This window comes from Sceloporus occidentalis, unplaced genomic scaffold (genome assembly GCF_023333645.1).
Source record: "Sceloporus occidentalis isolate IW3139 unplaced genomic scaffold, rSceOcc1.0.p SCAF_2, whole genome shotgun sequence".
NCBI classification, from domain to species: Eukaryota; Metazoa; Chordata; class Lepidosauria; order Squamata; family Phrynosomatidae; genus Sceloporus; species Sceloporus occidentalis.
In genome coordinates, this window is record NW_028316982.1 from 49,358,325 (window position 1) to 49,374,022 (window position 15,698).

The window sequence follows — 15,698 nt, forward strand, 5'->3', positions numbered from 1 at the left end:
GAGCTATATGGAGAATGCATGTGTTTGCATTCTTGACATTCACACTGCAAGCATCTGCACTATACTACAAATGCAATCCTTCTCCAGTATAAAATGTTAGCTAACTAACTCCACAGACATGACGGTGGCAGACAGATAAGCACCAGCACTACTTGGCCATGCGGGGACTGGGGACAAAGGACAATAAAAGACAAGCAATAAATTTCCAAATCCATTAGCAGTAGCAAAGTAACTTCCTTCGAGATCCAGGCAAATCCTGTCCCGTGTGAGGCTAACTTCTCCTTTCCTAGGCAGAGAATTTTGAATTTCTCAAAAAGTCTCTGTACTGTTACACCTGGAAAAATTTTCAGGTGTTGTACAGGTAAAACTTGCTAATTGTAATCCAAATGAAAGAGTTTTACTTTTGCTGAATGTAGAAATCTCAAAGAGTTAAGTTCCAATCTTGCTAAAGATTTCCCTCTTGTTAAAGTTTTCCCTGTTGTGGCAAAATTGGGTACCTTTACATCCATGAAACATATTCAGGGGTAGCCATGTAGCAAAATATAATAGAGAGAATTAGGACCTTCACTCCTGTCATTCTCTGATGATGAACTCAAGATGCCATAGAAGTGGAAGCTGATACTAACACAAACCATTCTTGGCTATTTGATGGTGTTTAATACTCATCGTTTGACCTGGGATCCCAAACTAATATGAAAACTGAATGAAAAAAAGGTGAATGTTAGACTAAACTCTCTTTACGCAGGGCATAAAAAGAGGATACTGAGTCAGATCATGCAGCCATGTGTCTTACTTTTCTAGAGTAAGCACATGAGAGGTCCCAAAATGAGGGAATTTTGCAAAGAAACGCCTTTTCTTTAGCCTTTCCTCAAACACAGCAGTACTGAGAAATGTGAGGCAGTAACAAAGTCAGTCAAGGGACTGAGTGAATTCTGAACAGGTAGAGCAAAACAGAGCTTGAAAACATTGCAAATTTTCATAAATAATTCCCAGATTCCTCCAGATAGCATGCTGGCTATAGGATTCTTTTCATCACTGTGCAAGCTCTGGACAAGGAAAAAAGGCAGAATATGATCGTGTAATTTTGATATCCCAGTTTGGAGTGAGTGGGAAAAGCTGTTATGGTTCCATGGGAGACAAACCTGATGAAGCGATGGTGGGGTTTGATATGGGGGAAAACTGTGAAACACTCTTTCAGCACCCTGAGGATTAGATACATAACATGCGCAGAGTGTTGTATGTTACTAATAGACTGTTAGAATGTTACTAACTTTAACATACCTTCAGCAAAAACTTTCTGGAACTAAATTCTATTAGGATCCTCTCACTTTTTCCCAAAGTGTGGCATTGTTTTAAAAAAATAACTACAACTCCCAGAATGCCATGTCCATTGGTTCCATAGACTGAAGGACGTGGGGGTTATAATACCCCAAAGTAACTTTACAGACTTCTGCTTTCTCTTCTGCAGTACTTCAGTGGCGCTTCTTTCCATCAAAACATTTTTGACTGGGATATTAAAAGTATAATGTCTAACTACAGTTAAATAACATTGTTTTCATGTACACCCATTGTTCAAGCTGCCTTGTTTAATTTGCCAGATGTAGCGATGCATAACTGGTATGGGTAGTAATTCCATTTGAGTGAAGGAACCAGGCCGTATTAGGGCGTTGTGGGGTCATTTAAACAGACCTTTAATATATAAAATAATAAGAGCTTTTAAAAAACCTTTGCTTTCCTTGTAAATAGATCTCCTTCCTTCAGCTACATTCCTGCCCATTGTTCACCCTCCACCCGCATACCCATCGTGAATTCTATCTAAAATATAAATCAAACAATGAAAGCTTGTTGGTTGGCAGGATCTTGCAAAATTTGGTTCCAGTTATAAATTGAACAGGGTCAGGCTGATGAATTAATTCTAATGGGGTTCTGCTTTTGTTTGGGTCATAAGATATTGTCCTAAATCTGCCCATAATGTCCATGCAGAGTGCCATCCAAGATATTGGCACTCTCGCCTTTTGCCTAAGCTAGCTCTCTTTCATTGGGTCAAAAAAGGAATCTTTCTGACTGCATCTGATAATACTAAATGACCTCCAAGGTAAATGAAATAAAAACCTCAGTGTGGTGGCCTAGGGTTGCCATAATTGTCCACAAAAACCCGGGACAAAATGTAGGACAAAATCTAAACCAAACTGTAGGACAACTGCAGGACAAAACTCAGCCCAAAATGTAGGTTGTGTAAGGTCCTCCATTTTTCTTAAATGTCCTACATTTTGGGCTGAGTTTTGTCCTGCAGTTGTCTACAGTTTGGTCTAGATTTTGTCCTACATTTTGTCCGGGGTTTTAGTGGACAATTATGGCAACCCTATGTCTCCCCCCACAGTTGTTTTTTGCTGAAAAGGTTCCACTCAGCAGTTGTAGCACACTGCAAAAATCACCTGGTTTTTGTTCACTCTTAAGAACTAAAACTGAATTATGAAAGGATGACTTTGCAAATTTGAGAGAATGCTCAGGGCAATTTTGCTTAACCTCAAGTGTGCAAATATCTTTGGATTATTACCACCAATCACAGTGGCAAATGGCTGGGGATGAGGAGAGTTATCCAGCAACTCCCATTGTCCCCAGTTTATGGGAGGCTGAACAAATTTTTAATGCTTTTTGTATTTTAATCATTCATGTTCAGCTTGTATCTGCAAGTAGTTCTTTGCTGTGCATTTCTTAAGTGTGGCAGACCCATGCCTGCAATTGAATGTTTTGGAGCTAAAGGCCCAATGTAGTTCCTGCAGTCTCATCTGTTGTGTTGTGTCCCTAACCATGTATAGAAAGTAGAACTGCAAAACTTACAGCACATGGATGATCGTGCCCCTTATTATTTATTCAGTGGGCAACAGTGGATGTGCATCTGTGTGCATGTGTCACCATTGAATAATCTGGGCCATGCCGATCCACAAGCAGCTGAATCCACGGATCGCTACTAGTCTGCTGATAAGAAGGGTCCACTGTACTTTGTATTAGGAAGGAAGTCAAAAATAGGTCTACCCCTTGCCTTCCTTTTTTTTTTTTTTTTTTTTTTTTTTTGGCCTGTTTACAGGTTTTCTTGTGTTTGTAGTTAGAACATGTGGGGCATCTCCCAAAAAGGAGAGGGAACAGCATCTTTTGCTGCTCATAGTCTAGACTAGGAAGAGGCCTTCACTCTTTCTTAAACTGTGCATCTTCAGAAATTGTATTTTTCTATAGTCTTGATTTTTTTTATTATTTAGTTTTAAAAGAACTTTTAGAACTTCACAAAAAAAAAATCTTGATTCTTCATCTTATAGGCTGATTTGAGAACATAAGAACAGCCATGATGGATTAGATTCAGGAACCATCTAGTCCAGTATTCTCTTCACACAAGTGTTTTGGGAAGCCACTAACAGAATATAAATGTAACTACACCCTCTGTCTTGTACTCTCATGCAGCTGATACACAGAGGTATATTGCCTCTCATACTAAAGATGAAATGTAGTTTTCCTGACTAGTAGTCATTGATGGACCCATTCTCAATGAATTAATCCCATCCCATTTTAAAGCCATCCAAGCTGTCCATCATTATATCTGGTGGCAGTAAATTTCACATTTTACCTGTGTTATTTGTACTTTTATCTGTCCTGAATCTCCCACAATTGCTATATATACTCAAGTATATGTCTAACATTTTTAGTTTAAAAAAAAACAAAACTGAAAAACTGGGTTGACTTATGCATGGGGTCAATGTAAGCACTGTACATGATCAAAACTCTTATCACAAAAGGAACCATTCCCTTCCCTGAGTACTGTGGCAAAAGGCAAGAGCTTAGACCATCCGGAAGCACCTAAAAGAAGCACCAATCCCCTGTACTGTCTCCACTGCTACACTGCTTCTGACCTTTTTGAATGCCTCAGTTTGGCATTACTCTTCAAAGAAGCACCAACAGGAATCAGGTTTTGAAGGATCTAAATAAGACACTTATGTATGTTTGCTATCTTTTCCGGGTTCAAATCAAGCAAAGTTATGACACTAAAGTTAAAAACTGTAATCACTGCTAATGTAATCTCTAATTTCTTTGCTTTGTCTTTACATCCTTTTTGCCTTCCATACATTTTCTCAGCCTTGCCTGCTCTTGGTTGCCTTTCCCACACATTGCACAGCCACCAGTTACCATAGGGTTTTCCTCATCCATCCAGTTTTTAGGGTGAACACAAACAGTTATAACTGCTGGAGTTTTGTAAGTTCTTTGGCATCATTTTTCTTTGTTTGTCCTTTACGTCTATTGTTACAACCCTTTAAGTTTTACTCTCATCTTATCCATGGGTCGTATCAAAATCCATAGTTTTGGCCCCCAAACTTGCCCCCGACTTATACATGTGGCTGGCTTATAGTCCAGTATATATAGTAAGTTTTATCAAATACCCTTGAATTCTAGGACTATGAAAAATACATAAACTTATATATCTTTATCATGCTTCCTCTTATTGGTCTTTTTCTAATTTAAGTAGCCCCAAGTATATCAGTCTGTCCTCATAGGTGATTTGTTTCCATTCTTTAGTCATTTTGGTTGTCCTTTTCTGCACCCTTTCTATCTCTATAACATACTTTTTAAGGGCAGTGCCCAGAACTGTAAGAACAGCATGATTTTGCCAGTTTTATTTCTTGTTCTATTTCTAGTTATGCCCAAATTGGAATTTGCCTCTTTTTTTTACACAGCAGCCACACACAGGGTTTATATTTTCATAGTGATATCGACTATGACCCCTAGATCTTTTGGTCATGAGATGCCAGCTCACATCCATCAGCGTATATGTGAAGTGGGTTTTGTTTTTGTCCAAACATCATCATTATGTACTATTTCAAAGCCCATTCTTTCATTTTAGAGAGATCCTTCTGGAACATTTTACAATATCTTTTTCTTCTCATCACCCTAATGAATTTGGCATCAGCAAACCTGACCATTAACATATATCCCTTTAACTACTGGTTTTGCATCAAGATAGTCTCTGTATCACAATCTTGATAGTTATACCTGTTTTGTATTTTCTTTTGAGAGTATTTTGTGTCTGATCCTATATCTTTTAACACAGCTTTGTGTAGTAGAAGTGTGAGCATGTTAGGAGACCTTATAGGCACCTTTGTTTTCACTTACTAGAGTCATACATATTTGTTTCCTTTGCCTATATTAATTGTATTTATTTTTTCATTATTAAATTTATTAAAATGTGTAATATTTCATTTATTAGTTTTGCCATTACTTTCCTGGTGGTTACACCGTGATGGTGGTTATTATTTTTTTATTATTATTATTGAGAAAATTTAAAATTGTACAATAGATTGTATGATATATGAAATGTACATTCAGAAATTTCTTTCCCCCATCCCCCCTTTCCTCCACTTCTCCGTTATCATATTTTCCAATACCTAATCATTAAACCAGCTCTTCTTGTTTCTTCCTCTTTTTCTACCTCTTTTTTTCTTTCTCTTATCTCACTATCCTTTATGCTATTATTCTTTGAAAGACTATGTAATAATCTTAGATGATACACACACACACACACACACACACACACACACACACAATTCTATTAAACCACATTCCAATGATATATATCACATATCTTTTTACTTTCTTTTTTCCTCTGTTTAACCATCCTCTTTCCATCGTTTGTTACAATATTTAATAAAGGATTCCCATCCTAAATCATCTTCTTTTATTTCTTCCTCTCTCATTAATTCTGTCAGATTGTCCATTTCTATAACTCCCAGGGTTTTAATTAGCTAATTTCTGGAGCTTTATTTTCTTTCCAATTTTGTGCTATTACTATTCTTGCTGTAGTGACGAGGTATACTATATATTTAAGATATTTCCTTGCATTTATCTCTTCTACCATATTTAACAGGCATACCTCTGGTTTCAGCTCTGTTTTGATTTGCAAGATTTCTTGAATAATTTTATGTACTTCAATCCAATATTTTTTTTAATTCGGGGGCATGTCCACCACATGTGAGAAAATATTCCGGGTTTCTCCTCACATCTCCAACATATATTTTCTTTCCTTTTATATATTTTAGCCAGTTTCGTAGGCGAGAGGTACCATCTATATAACATTTTGATAAAGTTTTCCTTAATATCTGTACATAATGTGAATTTCAAATCTTTACCCCATGCCCTTTCCCAATTTATAAGTGGGATGTTATGTTTTACATTTTTTGCCCATTGTATCATATTATTTTTAATAGTTTCTGTTGCTTCCAATTGTAATTTCAAACATAATTTATATAGTTTTGATATTATCTTCTTTTCTTCTCCTTCGATAATCTCATCTAGTTCTGTTTTAGAATTTGTTATACCTTCTTGTCTTGTATCTATTAAGAATCTTCCTTTTAATTGTGGTGGTTATTATTTTAATGCAATATACAGTAGTTTCTGTTTTCAAAGTTTAAAAAAATAGTGCTGGTAAGTACAGTCAGCCCTTCTTATACACGGATTTTTTATACACGGATTCAAGCATACACGGTTTGAAAATGTCCCAAAAAAGTATAAATTTACCTTGATTTTTCATTTCTTATAAGGGACACCATTTTGCTATGTCATTATATTTAATGGGACTTGAGCATACACGGATTTTGTTATACACGGGGAATCTTGGAACCAAACCCCAGCGTATAACAAGGGTCCACTGTAGGCAAAATTAATAATATCTTGCCTGCCATTGTGCTTTCCTTCCTTAAAAGCAGTTTGGTAGTTCCTGCCAGGTCTTTTGGAAGGAAGGATTAATGCCATAATTGCACTTGCAATGTATTGTGCACCTGGAAAATCAAGTGAGATGTGTTCTGGAAGTGTTTCCATGTGACTGCACCCTAACACACACCCAGAGCACACCTATCACTAGTCACCTGGTCACAAACTATTTTTAGCTTTTTAATATCCATCTTACTATCTACACTGTTTTACATTTATCAGACTGGTTTTGTTGTATGATGCTCTGAGACATTCAGCTAAAAGTCAGGATATAAATATTTTAACAATTTGCATCTATCTCCACCGCCCCACCCAAGCCCCAAAACAGAGCAGTTCTGTGATTGTGGTTATTAATATATTACAGTATATGGGTGAGAGAAGAATAATGGAATTAAAACTGGAGACAAATGGAACTGATGCTATGGGATGGGAAGCACTTCCCAAGTTCAGCAGTGTCCAGTTACTGTTCCACTATAAAACCCAAGTGTAAACTGTCTGTTTAGGACTGACCCTTATCTGTGCCTGTCTCCATACAAAAGGTCTTCCATAAACGATACTTTTTCCAAAGTAGAATGCATACATTGTCTGGGCTAAACTGCCTCATCTGTTTTGAGGCTACAGAGTGACTGGGTCTTAACTTCACGTTGCTGTGCTCAGCTACACAGTGATGCTGTGATTTTCAGACTCTGCTGAGATTCCAAGCTTGGGACTGGCCACTTGCGCATACACATAAAGCATTTTTTGAGTTCTGAGTTTGCTCACCAGGGTGAAGCAGCCTCCTCTTCCCCCACCCCCAATGTCACACCTGCATCTCAGACCACATTCCATCTATAAACAAGGGCTCAGCTTCTTTCCTCAGCAAAATTTTTCCTGCTGCTTTCTATACAGGCCAGAGTTCAGATGGCTTGTGGTTTCTTTTCATTCCAGAGAAGTGAGTGATCTCTGTGTGGATGTGGAATACGAAATAGTCACTAACTCAGAGGGGGCTTCTTGATAGGGTGTGGTGGGAGGAAGGACTAACTTGGGCTGGGTCTATCTTGTGAAATGCTCCTTTTGGTGGTAAGCAAGGCACCACTCAGAAAAATGTTGGCATGCAAGACATGGGTGTTCATTTACTAACACCCTGTCTGCTTTGGAAAATGCTGTGGCAGGAGGAGAGGGAGTCATCAATGAATGCTTAGCAGTGCAACGTACCCAAAGTGAATGGAATTTGTGGTTTAACTTAGGAGTCCACTTGTTCCTTGTCCTTGAAATGTTGTTGTCAATGTAAGAGCCTGTCATTTTTGAATGGATATCATATTATGCTTAACTTACTGGATTATCACCAAAACCATCAATATGCAAAATATTAAAAAAGCAAATTTAAAACAGCAATGTTGGACTGAATAACAGAAGTTAACAGAAGTTAAAAGGGCATCATCTCCAGCCCCTGCTATGAGGTTGGACTGTGCACATCCATAGTTCAATGTGCACCATGAAGATTGTAGTGGCCACAGACACAGATAGATGCCTTGCATATAAGCAAATAGTTGTAGGTCACAGGTGGCTAACCCTTTACTTTACTTTAGGTGATCCCCAGTGCCATCTATTATACCTTTCCATATCAATTGCCACAGGAGAGGAAATGAAAGACTGTCAGGCTGTCACATATAAGCTTGGAGGCCCAGTGAGACAACATAGCAGCTGGAGTGACATAACATCTTTCAGAAAGATGCTTTGGCTACCATGCCCTATGGTAGGGCCATCAAGATGACAATCCTGTGGATGGCCTTTGTCTCTTCCAATGCTCTGATTCTATGACATATACCTGCATTTCAGTGTTTCAGTCTTGTGAACAGATCTGTATCTGCATACAGCCTCAAGAAAATCAACTCTGAGAGAATACAGGCCATATGGGGAGGGAGACTATGCACTCTTAGTCCAAGTGATGTAAGTGGATTATCTAGTATGGGGAAGATAGGAGCAGGAAACTCTAGCATGATTCTGTGAGGGAAAAAAATTCTAGCCCAATTATGGTAGTCAGATATGGGAAAGTGCATGTCCTGTCAGCCAGTCTTGTGACCCCAGAAAAAACACATAATGTAGCCTTTATTGAATTGTATCAGGATGCAAGCAAGATATGGCATGACTATATGCTTTCACACATGAAAAATATTATTAAAAGCTTGGCAGATTAAAGAGTACCTTTCAGTCTCAGCCTGCTCCTTGCTATGATAGTTTTCTATATGTGGGGAATTTTTAATGTAGTGAAGGGACAACAAACAATCTTACAGCATATTCAGGGCTAACATGTTTTACTATGGAATGGAGTCTATTCAACAGGTGCATGAGGCACTGAGAAGCTATCCTCTCTTGCATTCTGAGGTGTCCTGTCCAATGAGGGCACCTGTGCCATGCTCTGAAGGCGTAGCTGTACATAAAGTCTTTTGTTTGTGAAATATATTTGAGCTACAAATCTGTATTATTACCTTGCTACTTCTCTTGTTTTTGTGTTGAGCATGCTTTTGCCTAAGGATTCACTATTGAACAACAGGAATTTATTAGCGGATAGAAACTGTAAAGAAATGCCTCAGAGTATAGACTTCTCTACTTGTAAGGGTTTTGCTTCTAAAACAGGAAGATGACTCTTACTCCAGCTGTGCTACTCCTGTTAGCATCCCAGCAATCCTGTTTTGACCAAGAGGTAACGTAAAACTACCTCATCTCCTCGTCTCTTCAGAAGAAATGTTTCTGCCGCTTTAAAGCAAGGAAGTGAATTCTAAGTTCTGCTGCCTTCTGAGGTGAGACTGACCCAAATGAACTGCACCCTGTTTGTTCTAATCGGTGCTGCAGTTTTCTCAGCTGTTCCTCCTTCCTTTGGCCCATCTCCGACAGGAGAACAGGGCATGGCTTGTTCTGCCTTCCTTTTCAGACCCCTGGGCTATAGCTTTCTAGCCCTCGGATGCAACGTGCAAGTGGCAGGGAGGAGAGACTGGGAGGGGGAATGTCTGTGAAGAGAAGCCCTTCTTGACTGTTTTTTGGCACACAGATTTTCATCTACACATGAGGAGAGTGGCACACTTGCACTTCAAAGGCAGGGAAGGGTAGCACATACTTTCTAAAATAAAGTGTATTTTAAAATGAAATGAGTATGAGATTTGTCTTTCTGGGTAAGTTCTTCCTGGATTCCTCTGTGGTCTCATGTCCTTTGTAATCATCTATGGAAGGCATGGAAGAGAACAACCTTTGGGCACAGCAGCCTTCCATCTCTTTGCACAATGTCAGGGCCCAAGGAGGTTAATTTATTTTGCATCACTTCTTTATTTTTCACCATGTGTCGATTTTTCTTTTCTTCTTCTTAGGTAAACAACAACGGAATCATCTCCTTTTTGAAAGAGGTGTCTCAGTTTACACCAGTAGCATTTCCTATCTCTAATGACCGGCGTGTGGTTGCAGCTTTCTGGGCTGATGTAGATAATCGCCGTGCAGGAGAAGTGTATTACCGGGAAACCAAAGACCAGGCAATCTTGGAACGAGCCACTAAGGACATCTGGCAGTATTTTCCAGAATTCCCAGACTTTTCTGCCCAGTGGGTATTCATAGCCACGTGGTACCAAGTCACCTTCTTTGGAGGAAATTCCCTGTCTCCAGTAAGTGGTTAGGCAAGGGCATTGATGAAGGGTGCAAAATAAGAGGGACTTACTGTTAAGCAATGCAGTGTCATGAATATATTGAATGACAACTCCCACAAGTCATAGCCTAGCAGATGACTGAGAACTTATGGGAGTTGTAGGACAAAACATCTGGATGATTCTAGGTTGCTTTACTCTTATGAAACATCATATTTTATGTTTTATGGTTGAGGGAAGGTAGGCTATAAAGTGTGATGAGCTGCTGAACTCCAGTCAAACCCAAAGGATGCTTACCAATGGCTCCACTTCATCCTGGAGAGAAGTGACTAGTGAGGGTCCACAGGGTTCTGCCCCAGACCCAGTGCTGTTCAACATCTTTATCAATGGTTTGGATGATGGAATAGAGGGCATGCTTATCAAATTTACAGATAACATCCAATTAGGAAGGGTAGCTAATACTCCAGAGGACAGGATCAGAACTCAAAATGACCTTAACAGATTAGAAAGCTGGGCCCAAACTAATGAAATGAATTTCAAAAGGCAGAAATGTAAGGTGCTACATTTAGGCATAAAAATAAAAGGTACACATATAGGATGGGTAATGCTTGGCTGGACAACAGTACATGTGTAAGAGATCTAGGAGTCTTAGCAGACCACAAGCTGAACATGAGTCAGTGGTGTGATGTGGCAGTTAAAAAAGCCAATGTGATTCTAGGCTGCATCAATATAGTATCAAGATTGAGGCATATTTTAATACCATAATGTTTTGTTTTGGTCAGACCTCTCCTGGAATACTATGCCCAGTTCAGGGCACCACCATTCAAGAAAAATATTAATAAGTGGGAACACATCTAGAGGAGGGCAACCAAAACAGTAAAAGGTCTGGAAACTGCCCTGTGAGAGGCAGCTTAGGGAGTTGGGTATGTTCAGCCTGGAGAGGACAAAAGTAAGGGGGGACATAATAGCCCTGTTTAAATATTTGAATGAATGCCATGTTGAAGATGGAGAAGGCTTGTTTTGTGTTGCTCCAGGGACTAGTATACAGAGCAATGGATTCAAACTACAGAGAAAGAGAGCAAACCAAAACATTAAGAAGAATCTAACATCAAGGGCTGTTCAAAAGTGGAGTGTGATGGTCTGTCTTTGGAGATTTTTAAAGAGAAGCTGGATGGCCATCTATCAGGAGTTCTTTGATTGTGTCTTCCTGCACGGCAGGAAGTTGGGCTGGATGGCCCTTGTGATCTCTTCCAACTCAATGATTCTTTGATTCTAACAGGGCCATCCAGCCCCCATTTATTTTTATATTCTATCTTTCCACCGTTTAAATATTTAGAAGACAAAATACAAAACAGTCCCAATAATAACAAGTAATATACCCCATGGTTTGAGAAATTATGAAAGTCTTAACTAAAAAACTATAATAGAAGATGAAAGAAGTCAGGCAACAAGAAGCATCAAAAACAGACAAGATGGCTCAACTGTTAAAAGCCAGGATGCCCTTTTCAGAAATCAATACCCTTGTTTAAAATTCTAGGTCAGATTTCTGTCTCTTTGCTATCTGAACTCTTTAGAATGCAGGTCCTGAGAGCTCAGAAAGGGGGAAAGAAAACCTTGATGCAAGAGTTCTAGGAATAAAGAATTTTGCTCCAACAAGCAGTGCTATACTTCACTGTGGCATTCCTTATGGTTTGGTGTTCATGTTCTTCTTTTTATTTCTGTTTTCCTTTTAGGTAAATACCTTCCAGATTGTCCTCATCACAGATGGCATGCTTTCCTTCACTATCTTCAACTATGAGTCCATCACCTGGACCACTGGCATGCATGCCAGCAGCGGAGGAGACTCAGCAGGCCTGGGAGGCATTGCGGCCCAGGTAGACTCCATGGTCACACCTTGCAAGCAAGTCTTCTTTCTAATACATGACACACCTTCTTCCCAACAGTAATTTTTTATTTTTATTATTATTGTTATTAATTCTTGCTAGGATTCCAAAATAATATGACCTTCCCTCAGCTCCATCTTCTTAAATATTGGCCCTGTAGTTCTGTCTCTTCAGAGCAAAAGACCCACAGGAGCTTTGTTATAGTGGAACTTTAATCTCCTTACATTGGCTGATGCTTCTCAGGTCCTTCCCTTCATTGCCTCACACCTTTTAAAGAGAGCCAACCAGCAGCGACTGCAGCAAGTACAGTTTCCTTTGGTGTTTTCTCTTTCATCCTGATGGGTTGTTTTCTTTCTTTTAACCGGTGGCTGTTCGGATGTGTGAATTTACCACTAATTGATCTGTGCCTGGCTGCCTGCCACCTCTCATCCGAGTGTCTCCAGTAAGCAGGAAATTGCAGGTGTAAAGGAAATAGACACATTTTCAGCCCCAGAAATTCAGAAGTGCAAAGTTTTATGACTGTAAACAGAGCAGTAACCACACGGTTTGGATACTGTACAGTACTTCAGGAACACCCTGCCCTAGTCCAGCCAAAGGGGGGGGGGGGGGGGAGGAAGTTGAAAAGTTTTTCACCAGGCATCGGCTTATGACCAAGTTTTTGTGAGAACGTGCTGCTGCAACTCACAAGGCGGTGGAGTGGTTCGGCACGAGCATCTCATGGATCAGCATGGCAAAGGCTGCTGCTGCTTGGCTGAAGCTTAGCAGAGCTGTACTCGTTTCGCGGAAAGGAGTGAGGAAGAGTCCAAGATTTTCTTGGATTTACCCTGTGCAGATGAATGGGGATGAAAATAGGCTCAGCATTTCTGTGTGCTTTCCAGCAAATGAGTCATGGATATTGCGGGGATTGCTGCTGAGGCGTTGCAGTGCCAAGAGCCATTTCAGAGAAGGGTTGCAATAAAGTAGACCGTCTGATCTCCCTCCTTCCCTTCACTCCCTCCTTTTTTGTTTTAATGCTGATAGTTCAGTATGGGTCATAGCTAAGGCCCTTAATCATAGATGTCATGCAAAACACTATGATATTCCTTCTAGGATACAAGACTACTCAGGTTTTGCTTGTGTATCTACAGCAGCTGAAGTGGGGATCCTAGAGGGGAATAAAAGTGCTTGTCCCAAAGCAGCCTTACAGATAAGTCTTCAAAAGTTAGTGTCCATGAATGCATTCATGAGCTGTCAGCCAACACTAGTCATTTGCGGCCTAGTAGGAATAAAGAATCAACTTCTGTAATGCTTCATTGTGTGGTAACAAAGATATTACAAATGGCCCAGCAGATGACTATTTTACAAGGCTGCATGAAGAAAATGCATTCGGATTGTGTTTATTGCATTTGTATCTCTCTTTTTTTCCCCCTGTGGAAATCAAGATGGTGTATACAGTGAGCCCATCATATTAACAAACTAGCCATCTGCAAATTGGGGCTCCTATGGATTGCCTCACTCCCCGTCATATTGCCCAGTGGCAGTGCACACCCACAAGTGTGCTGACATGGGGGCACACACATTGCCACACATAGGCTAATGTGGGCTTGAGTTACCACAGTTGTCCCATCCAAAGGAGGTCCTGGAACCAACGCCCTGCAGATGGGAGGGGCCCACTATATCTGATTCTTCTTTGCCATCTAGATGGCAAAGCTACAAATCTAGATGGCAAAGTTACTTTTTTAGGCTGCAGCTCGCATATCTCCCTGCCAGCTAGCATGGGGATTGAGTTGAAGTCCCTAAAAATAACTTTACAGAACCTGCACGTTTGCTGCGTCATATGCCTACAGACCCTGAATGGTAGAGAGTGAGTAGGAAAAGCTATCCAGAGCCTGGAATGAATCTGTCTGGGTAGAGGCTCCAAAAGAGCAAAATAGGGTCTTCTTATTCTCCATTGTGAAATCTGCTACCCCAGGCAGGGACTGGAAGAGCAGTGGTGAGGGAGGTTGCATTATCTCATGTCCTAAATACTAGCCTTTCAAATGGGGAAGTGATGACATTAATCAGCCTTAAGCCTAGTGTGGGTGAAATCTGATGCTTCCCTTGCTTATGTTCTTGCAGTCCATTCCTCTGCAGGGCACTGAGGCATGGTGAAAGAAAGAAGTCCCTTGCCTTTTCTTACAACTGCCCTGCTTTTCCCCCAGCGAGAGGTTTCACTCTCTGCCCTTGTCTTCCTAGGCAGGTTTCAATGCCGGTGATGGAAAACGATATTTTAACATCCCTGGATCCCGTACAGATGACATTGTCGACGTGGAGATGACGACAAATGTGGGTATCCCCGGGCGCTGGGTGTTCAGAATCGATGATGCCCAGGTGCAAGTGGGGGGCTGCAACAACACAAGTAAGAGGACAGCAGTTAGGTTTTTTACCAAACCAATTCTTCCAATCTCAGTGCCTGTGCAAGGCAGCAGCCTATACAGCGGGTGTAGTTTGGGTGTGGCAACAGAACCTCTGAAATCTTGGCTCCTGAGCATGAATATAGTGTGAGAAGTATGGAGAGAGGGGGGCATGGAACACATGGGTGCAGAATCAGTATGCAAGCTACAAATTATGTGGAGGGGATGCCTATGCTGCTGAATAGAGAGTCTCTGCCTGTGGAGCTGTGTTCTCTTCTGCCACTGCTAGTTGCAGGATCTTTAGAAAACACTGAAAATCATTATATAAGAGAAATGGAAAAAAGAAGAAAAAAATTGGTAACAAGTTTGCTTACAGCAGCGAGATGAATAATAGCAAGGTGTTGGAAAACGAAAATAAATGTAGAAGTGGAGGATTGGTATAAAGAGGTATGGAAATTAGTGATTAATAATAAATTGACATGTAAATTGAAAGTAAAAAAAGGACTATGGAAAAGAAATTATTTTGAGAGGATTTGGAAAGAATTCATTGAGAAAGCATTGAGAAAAGAAGATGGAAGACTACCTCCACAAGATGAACTGAAATTCTGGATGGAATATAAGGATGGAAAAGGTTCTAGGGAAGGGGGGCACTGAGGGGAAATATAAAATAACTTGTTAAAATGTAATAGATGTAGGAATATATTCATATATAGAAATATGATATGTATTGCATATATTAAGAATATTAATTAATATTTTAAAAAAAAAAACACTGAAAATAAGGGTGCATCTGCACTGTAGAAATAATGCAGTTTGACATCACTTTAAGTGCTGCAGCTCCATCCTATAGAATCCTGGAGTTTTAACAAGGTCTTTGGCCTTCTCTGCCAAGGAGTGTTGGTGCCTTACAAAACTAATAATCCCTGCGTCCTACAAAAAAATCTGTAGGATGGAGCCATGACAGTTAAAGTGGTGTCAAACTAAAGTATTTCTACAATGTACTGTACATGCATTCTGAAACAAGTTAAAATAAAACATCCATGGAACACTTTGAAATGAATGAGATTCACATATCTGTGTTTTTA

The 15,698-nt window shown here is 39.9% G+C and overlaps 1 protein-coding gene across 1 annotated transcript in view; it reads left to right on the top strand.

The window, feature by feature from the left end:
• Positions 1–15,698, top strand: part of SNED1 (sushi, nidogen and EGF like domains 1) — a 93,099-nt gene that overhangs the window by 26,970 nt on the left and 50,431 nt on the right. The window contains exons 2-4 of the mRNA XM_089509299.1: positions 10,092–10,379; positions 12,092–12,232; positions 14,456–14,618. Coding sequence (XP_089365425.1) covers positions 10,092–10,379; positions 12,092–12,232; positions 14,456–14,618 — 592 coding nt within the window. The remainder of the gene's footprint in view (positions 1–10,091; positions 10,380–12,091; positions 12,233–14,455; positions 14,619–15,698) is intronic.